Raw genomic sequence first — 8,741 nt, 5'->3', positions numbered from 1 at the left:
ACCGCCCCTCATTTCACACGGGTGTGATGTTTAATTTGATTGATGATTTCACATAAAGTGCAAATAAAAAAAGATGATGCCAAAGGTGACAGGTCTCGAGTCTGTGTAGGGCCAGACCGGCCCTGTGATGACGCGATGGATGGCGCTGTCTGAGGTGCTGATTTGACATGCCTCTGCGTCAACCTAATATATAGGCGAATACGAGACTACTTCTTTAACTCAACACATCATGGGCACCTTGCGCAACTCTCTGAACACTGAACAGCCGACACATCTGCGTTTTGCTGATGAATAAATATACACAAAGCCAAATGACAATTTAACATCTGGCCCAGATGTTAAATGTTTTATCAAAACGACAAATTGTCATTTGGTCTGGGAGCCTATGATAGAACAAGACAAAAGATCTCATCCCCTGAATGTGCACGACGCTGCTTCTTCTGAAGTCAAGCCGTGCACACTTCGTCGCTTGACGGTGTCGCGCGACGAAAATAGCAGACCTACAAGCTCACAACGCGTCGCGTCCACAATGCGGTTGTGAGCTTGTAGATCGGCAATTTTCGGCGACAGAGTATAATAAAAGGCTTAAACGTTGAAAGAGTGATGCCCTCCCCTCTCTGCTCGTGATGCAGTGAACCTGCGCTCTGCGCATAACCGAGGGCACTATATAAACCGGGTGCGCACCACAGACAGGATTACAACGTCGGCGGGACAGCTCCGTGGTTTGTCATCACTTTGGCATCACATTGCGGTGCTCGAACCAAAAACAAACAAACGACACCACACAGACGCCAGCATGCAGGCCAACAAGAAGAAGGGAATTCATTGGCAACTTTTACTGTTTTCACATTTATTTTTGGAGAGTTCGGCTCAAGACTTTGGACAGACCCAGTTCATTTGTACGTCCGTGCCAAAGGATATGGACATTTGCGCGGCTACCTTGCAGAACAGTGTGCCCGGGGAGGATTTGAAGACCACCGTCATGCAGCTGCGGGAAACGGTTTTGCAGCAGAAAGAGACGATAATGAACCAAAAAGAGACTATCAGGGAACTGACCTCAAAGTTGGCCCGGTGCGAGAGCCAGATCGGGTCGGAGCCCGGAGACGCGCGGCCGGGAGGCAGGAGGAAAGAGTCGAAAAACACAATGGGAGACGTATCGAGGGGCCCGGGTGACACTTTGACGCAACTATCACAGACTTTACAGTCTCTGAAACAGAGACTAGAAAACCTCGAGGTAAGCTTTATCCATGGTGCATCATTAAGACCAATGACAAAACATTACGCATAAGCTTCAGTTATATAGTTATTCAGGTTAAATCTACTATAATCCGTTATTACGATTTCACCCAGTTTTACCTCGATCTGTTACCTCGTCCTGTTACCAGTCGTAGCCTAAAGGAATCATTGGGGATGGGGGTAAAACAATATCCAGGGTAGGCTATATATTGCCTCGTCCGCGCCGCTTCAGCTCACTCACCGCAATCTTTTGGAGAAGTTAAGCTGGCATTATCCCGCTTGCGTCCCGGGACCCATGCAGGGATTCTAATGCACTTTTAACTTTAAGCTATAGGCTAACACAACTCTTTTTCCACAGCAATTCAGCAGAAACAACAACTCGGTGCAGGCAACCAGCCTGAAAGACCTGCTTCAGAGTAAAATCGATGACTTGGAGAAGCAGGTTCTCTCCCGTGTGAACAGCATCGAGGAGGGGAAACCTGGGCTGCGGAACGAGACGGAGCAGCGTGGCAGAGTGGAATCCACGCTGACATCCCTCCACCAGAGAATTACTGACTTGGAGAGAGGTGGGCAAGACCACACTTTAGTCCTAGAAAAACTATATTTTGAAAATGAAATTGCCTATAGCCTACACTACACACTTCAAGAAATGTAGGTACCATTGTGTGTTACGAGTAGGCTACGACTATACAGTCTACTGTTGTGGAGAGAAAGATTAGTAGCCTTTCAACATCTCAACGAGAAATCTCATGATCAAAGTGGTAAAACGTAAATGGGGAGGTACTCGGAGAGGAATCCGGCGCAAAGCACCGCTTTCTATGTTAGCTCGCAAAAGAAATTGCGCAGTCCAGAATATTCTGCATTTCCTTTTCCTCCCGGTCCCTCTAATTGATGCAAATCAAATAATTATAGATGCAGTGAGTGAATGACCCATCTCTGGACTCGCACTGCGACCCTTCTGAGAAGAGCGCAAACTTCGCAATGCAGGACCGTAATGATGATGCTCTGTGATTCCCCGTGCGTGTTTGAGATGCCTGTGGAATATTGATCAGAGCTGAGCCTGAGCCGCTGCTCATTAGGCTTACAACAGAACACATCATAGTAGAATCGCAAGGGAGGGGTAATGGAGGGAGGAGATAACGGGAGTGAAGGAGAGCTCAGAGCGCCGTTGCTCACTTTGCATATATGACGATTATCATGATGCGAGATTAACAAACAAATCAAAAGTCTCGAGCAGCGTGATTCAGAATGTGTTGTTGTCAATCTATATAGCATATAACCGTGTATATTTACGTAATTCAAATTATAATATATAGGAGCAAAATACACAAACTTGATATGGTATGTTGATATGACAATAAGGCAAGCTTGTAACACACACACACACACACACACACACACACACACACACACACACACACACACACTTTGCCAACTGGATTAGTTATTATCTGACATGGCTATGTTGTTCAATAATAATAATAGGCCCAATGATTATTATTATTATTCATTATATTAATAAGTGTTTGTTTTTTTACAGGGCAAAAGGAAAACCGGCCTTTGGACAGATTCCAGCTCACCTTCCCGTTGAGAACTAACTACATGTATGCCAAAGTGAAGAGGAGCCTCCCAGAGATGTATGCGTTCAGCGTCTGCATGTGGCTGAAGTCCAACGCATCCCCGGGAGTGGGAACCCCGTTCTCCTACGCCGTCCCGGGACAGGCCAATGAGCTGGTGCTGATAGAGTGGGGGAACAACCCAATGGAGATACTTATAAACGACAAGGTATAGACTGTGACTTGTGTCTTTATGTGAATATATTTATAATTAGGGAGTCCTGGAGCTTTTAATGTGCATATTGAAGTATTGTTCATAAATGCACATTACAGTGGGTCACATTTTATTTTAAATCCTATTATAAAAGGTTGCAAAATTGCCATTCCTGATCAATGATGGAAAGTGGCACCACATCTGTGTGACGTGGACTACTCGTGACGGTGTGTGGGAGGCATTCCAGGATGGAGTGATGAGGGGCAGTGGGGAGAATCTGGCCCCGTATCATCCCATCAAACCACAGGGCATGTTGATCCTCGGACAGGAGCAGGTAGGCTATATGCCCACACGTCTGAATTCTTTGCTTGCATATTTTTCAGTTCCTCCCTGCAGAGCTTTCAGCACTGCAAATGCAAACGACAAGCCATTTGATAGGAGCTGTCCTTTCAGCACCACAAAAACAAATACACTATTTGAAAGAGCTGTCCCTTCAGCTCCACAGAAACAAATACACTATTTGAAAGAGCTGTCCCTTCAGCACCACAGAAACAAATACACTATTTTAAAGAGCTGTCCCTTCAACACCAGAAAAACAAATAACGAACCTTTTGGAAGAGCTGTCTTTTCTCTCACCATGGATAGAAGGATCTGTTTTAAAGGAGCTTTTTCAAGTTCAAGTTCGAGTTTTTAGACTGCTCTACCCGTCTAAATTGCTAATCCATATGAGATAACAAGACTAGTACAAACAAACTTGCTTGTGGGGAAGTTTTCAAAGGGCTAACAAGCTGAATGTGATTTTACTCGAGATCATTGATGATCATTAATGATCGTTCATTCGGAGAATAATAGTCCTAAAGCGATGTTCTATTCTCCTCTCCAAAGCTCTTGGGAATGATACATTATTTATGAACAATTTAACTGAAGGTTAATGTGAAATCATTGTTTTCTTTTTCTGGGTTAATAGAATATCATTCTTAATTAATGTCATATGTTTTATTTTACCCCAGGATACGCTTGGAGGCGGATTTGATGCCACACAGGCATTTGTTGGAGACTTGGCGAATTTTCACATGTGGGATCGGAAACTGTCAATTGGAGAGATATACAATCTCGCGACTTGCAGCAGCAAAGCACAAGTGGGCAATGTTTTTTCATGGCTGGAGACAAGCCTCGATATTTACGGAGGAGCATCAAAGTGGACTTTTGAAGCTTGTCGCCAGCTCAACTGAACTGCATGGAAGGCAAAAGCCAATGACAAATAAGCCACTGTATAGCATCGGTAAATGCGCTTGAAAGATCAGGAGGTGTTTATTTCCACAAATGGCGCCTGGATTTGTAATAAGTATTTGAATACGTCATGTGTGAACACTTGCTAGATTTTTACCAGATTTTCATGTGGGATAGGTTAATGGAAATGGACCCTTTGGCATCCCGGGGTGCTTGAAAGCACATTGCTCAAACCGAGCCAGTTCTGGGTCTTCTCTGTATAGTGGCGGCTGATGCTGAGATTTGGGAATACTTGACAGGTTCGTCGTCACAACACAAAATGGATGGTGCACTTCACAGACCACGGAGACCATGTAGGAGATAATGTAGTTTTTAGTGGACTGACAGATGACACGCATTTTAACAGAGTATTCATTTCTGTTTCTTATTTCTTTGCCCCACTGCCTGGAATATTCACTGTGATGAAAGTGGATTTTGGGAAAAGGAATGTATACTTCAAAAACTAGAGATGGCGCTCTTCTCTATTGCTATTCTTTCTGTATCACCACCTGCTTGATTTTGTGTAAAATAATGACATCATTTCTTGCCAACATACAAGCCTGAGTGCCTTGGGCTGTTGATAAAAAAAGACAAACTCAGCACATTAATTTATGAGTTGCAGATTTGTTTTGTGTCTTTGTGTTAAATCTATTGAAAATTAATTTAAAAAAGAGATGTTTATTGTACACTTTGTAATCAGTTGGATAAGAGTGTCTATTGTAAAACGCAATCCGTTGATGACCACGGCACATTTTGCAGGTGTTTGTACTTTAATAGGAATGTTATCTGTACAGTAAAAGCATGACTTAATTACTGTAAATGCTGCGTCAGCATCGCCGACCATTGCTTTTACTATCCTACTTTTAGGTTGAGATTTTATACTGTATTGTTATATGCTCAGAGCATGGCAACACTGACAGATGAAGTTATAATTTTTCTAATAAAATTGTGATACCTGAATATATGCATGTGTGTGCGTGCGTTTGCATGTGTGTGTGTGTGTGTGTGTGTGTGTGTGTGCGCGCGCTCGCGCGCGCGTGCCTGTCTGTCTGTCTGTCTGTCGATTGACAATATCGTCCCAAAATGTTCGATGTGTGCACATGAGTGTATGCATTGTACAGTATGTCTGTGTGCATGTGCACATTTCTGTGTTCTGGTTCTTTAGAAGGAGGTGCGTGTCATGTGCAACTGTGTGCATAATTATGAGTTTGAGTGCACCTTAGTATGTATGGCAATCTGTGCAGCCCTGCTGTAGAGGAGCCCAAGACAGAATTCGTTCTAGTCTAGCTTTTGACCCTAGTACCCAACAGTCTGCACCTTGAGACAGCAGCTGATTTCACACTGGAAGATTTATTCAACACAAAGGGACACTAGAGGTTTTTGGCCTTTTTTCTAGTTTTTGAAAAGACTGATCAAGCAGCGTTCACTTTTCATTTTATTTTTTACTATCTCTGGTGCCCTGACCGCCAGCTGCAAGGTTCAAATCCCTGACGCAGAGACACTGCTGTTACACCACTGAACCGGGGTCACCGTTGGTGTCACACTATTGAAACAGCTAAACCACAAGGGGTGTTGAGATGTGACTGGAAAAGGATGATATGAGAGAGTCTACAGAGATGTGACTGGAAAAGGATGATATGAGAGAGTCTACAGAGATGTGACTGGAAAAGGATGATATGAGAGAGTCTACAGAGTAAAACCCGCAGTATTAATGTATCCATTTGCAACTCTGAGAGTGTACAGATATGTGTACGCTCTCAGAGTTAATATGGACACTGGGTGTTGGATATGTAAGTGTACAATATGCTGAAACACACGTGCGTACACACATAACCACGTGTACTGACCGCCCCACACACACACACACACACACACACACACACACACACACACACACACACACACACACACACACACACACACACACACACACACACACACACACACACACACTTGATGATTCATTGATATAATATGGCCTGACATATGCATATGCACACACTATCACAAACACACACATGTGACCAAAGTGTTTGAGAGGAGTAATAATAATGTTCGAGAGTATGGAAGAGATTGCATTTGGTTTGTGACTCGTATCAAGCAGTGCTTCTCAAAGCGAGGTCTGGGGACCCCCTGGGGTTCCTGAGGGGGTTTCAGGGGGTCTCAACAAAATGTGTTATACAGTACCACCAAACTGTGTTAAACCACTTTAACACTATACTGTATATATTGGATTAGTCAATCTACAAGCTCACAACATGTCGCAATATGACATGTTGTGAGTTTGTAAATCGGATATTTTCAAAAAATCTTGAATAATGTGAATGTTTGACATATTTTTGAAACATTTTAACAATATAAATTTGATATGGGGTCCCTACCAAAATATATTTTCTGATTCAAATACATATTCACTTTTTTAGAAAGTTTGAGAACCACTGGTATAATACAACAATACTATAATATTGTTGTCAAAATGTCATAATGTAAAAAACAAGCAGTATTTGCATTCAACACTTGAGTGTAATGATATCTTGGACAGACTACATTGATTTGTCAGCAAAAGGACAACACAAAGAATTGATTGTCACTGCCTCCTGAGTCTTTTTGTGGCATGTAGACAAATTATATTTTTTTATGTTTTTTTGTTTTACTATATGATTATGAATGTTCAACAGTATTGTAATGCTACGGTATACAGGAGTTGTCCATTACTTTACCCCTCTGGTGTCTGGCATTTTGTTTTAAAATATGAAATATCCTTTTTTGTCATGGACGATTTTAAAGGATTAACCACTTAAGCCCTACAGAATAAACTTTGTCGTACAATAAATAGAAAAACTGGAATCCAATGCATTGTGAGCTTGAAGATCGGATATCTTAGCTATGTTTTGAAAAGTCGGAAATTCAAGTGGTTATAAAGTCAAGACTGCCATTCCTAAATTCTAGCTTATCATAATCATGTATTAAGGGCTGTCTCTGACCCCAACCAAGTTATGAACAATGAATAGGCCTACAATATAATCCAACCATAGACACAGGGTTCTGTAAGCACTGTAGGTCTAAAATCTCTATAAAACAGTCGATATACAGGCTCACAAAACATCACACTGCGACATGTTGTAGCCATTTTTGACAAATGTTCACCCCCAAATAGGGGCGCTAGGGTTCATGTGGTTAAGGTTACACTGAAACACTAGTATGGAGCTTAAATCCTAGATCAAGTGAATGTTGAAAGACCTTGGCTGTTGACGTCTTCTGTGATTCTAATGTTATGTTAAATGTATGTATCTTGGTTGTTGCCTTAATTTTAGTTGTTTCTTTTTTTGTGATGTTACAAATGGACCTGTGTCTGACCTGTGTGACAATAAAGAATTATCACTATCATCATATTATCATCAGCATACTGTATACACGCAGTATACTTTAGACATACATATGCATGTATACCACGCACACACGCACGCACACACGCACGCACAGACACACACAACTTAAAGGTGTATGACTTTCATGAAGAGGCCGGCACGCCTTAAAGCTACCAAAATTCAAATGAAATGGCAAATACGAAAAGTCAATTGAAATAAGAGAAATGCTTTTTCGTTTTCAGGTCATTAACGCATTTCATGAGACAAAAATTAATCTAAAATGCAATAGCATTTACATTTAATCTACAGATGTGCTCATTATATGACACAATTCAATTATAAATAAAATATCATTTGATTTAGAATTTTCAAAAAATGCCCCGCAAATTAGTGGGCAATATTACAATGAAAATGCAATTTAGAAGATTCAAATGAAATAAGAGAAATGCTTTTTAACCTTCAGATATTGAACGCATTTAAGTGAAAATATAATGCAATAGCATTTACATTTCATCTCCAGGTGTGCTCATTCTATGACAGAATGAAAAAGCTAAAGCAATTTACAGTAACATTGTATTTGCATTTTCTAATTGGCGTGTGTACGATTTGAAAAGGAAAATGCAAAGTGATTTGCTTTTGCTTCATCTCCAAGTGTGCTCATTCTATGACCGAATGAAAAAGAAAATCGCATTGCATTTTCATTTTCATTTTCAAATAGTAGGCTACACACGCCAATTTGAAAATTAAAATGCAATGTTATTTGCTTTTGCTTTTTAATTCTGTCATAGAACATAGCACACCGGGCACGGTGGCACAGTTGGTAGTGCTGTTGCCTCACAGCTAAAAGGTCCTGGGTTCGATTCCCGCTGGGGACGCTGTGGGCACTGGCGGCGTGTTCCCTCCTCCGCGTCATCAGTGCCCATACCCAAGGCGGGGGTTGGCGATAGGGCCTTTCTGTGTGGAGTTTGCATGTTCTCCCCGTGTCCCCTAGGGTAGATACCCTCACAAAAACATGCTGTAATCCTGGTCTCTAAAAACTACCTCCCCCTGGCCAGCCAGGGCGCCTGATGGAGGGGAAAGGAACTGGTCGGAATAACG

At 41.9% G+C, this 8,741-nt stretch overlaps 1 protein-coding gene across 1 annotated transcript; it reads left to right on the top strand.

Moving 5' to 3' along the window:
- Nucleotides 1-755: 755 nt before the first annotated feature.
- On the top strand, nucleotides 756-4,817 carry nptx1l (neuronal pentraxin 1 like). The gene is made up of 5 exons (XM_080775748.1): nucleotides 756-1,234; nucleotides 1,595-1,802; nucleotides 2,777-3,021; nucleotides 3,161-3,340; nucleotides 4,017-4,817. The coding sequence occupies exons 1-5, from the start codon at nucleotides 797-799 to the stop codon at nucleotides 4,236-4,238; spliced, it is 1,293 nt and encodes a 430-aa protein (XP_080631874.1). The 5' UTR covers nucleotides 756-796; the 3' UTR covers nucleotides 4,239-4,817.
- The last annotated feature ends 3,924 nt before the right edge of the window (nucleotides 4,818-8,741 follow it).

This window comes from Protomyctophum bolini (assembly GCF_963924005.1).
Source record: "Protomyctophum bolini genome assembly, chromosome: 11".
NCBI lineage: Eukaryota > Metazoa > Chordata > Actinopteri > Myctophiformes > Myctophidae > Protomyctophum > Protomyctophum bolini.
The sequence above is the reverse complement of the archived record's forward strand: the minus strand, read 5'-3'. Positions and strand labels throughout refer to the sequence as shown.

What these genes read in the sequence shown, in the direction of transcription:
- nptx1l (XM_080775748.1), top strand. Translation starts at nt 797, where the DNA reads ATGCAGGCCAACAAGAAGAAGGGAATTCATTGGCAACTTTTACTGTTT. An exon ending in AATTACTGACTTGGAGAGAG is followed by an intron (nt 1,803 to 2,776) that starts GTGGGCAAGACC and finishes GTTTTTTTACAG; the next exon opens with GGCAAAAGGAAAACCGGCCT. An exon ending in TGATCCTCGGACAGGAGCAG is followed by an intron (nt 3,341 to 4,016) that starts GTAGGCTATATG and finishes ATTTTACCCCAG; the next exon opens with GATACGCTTGGAGGCGGATT.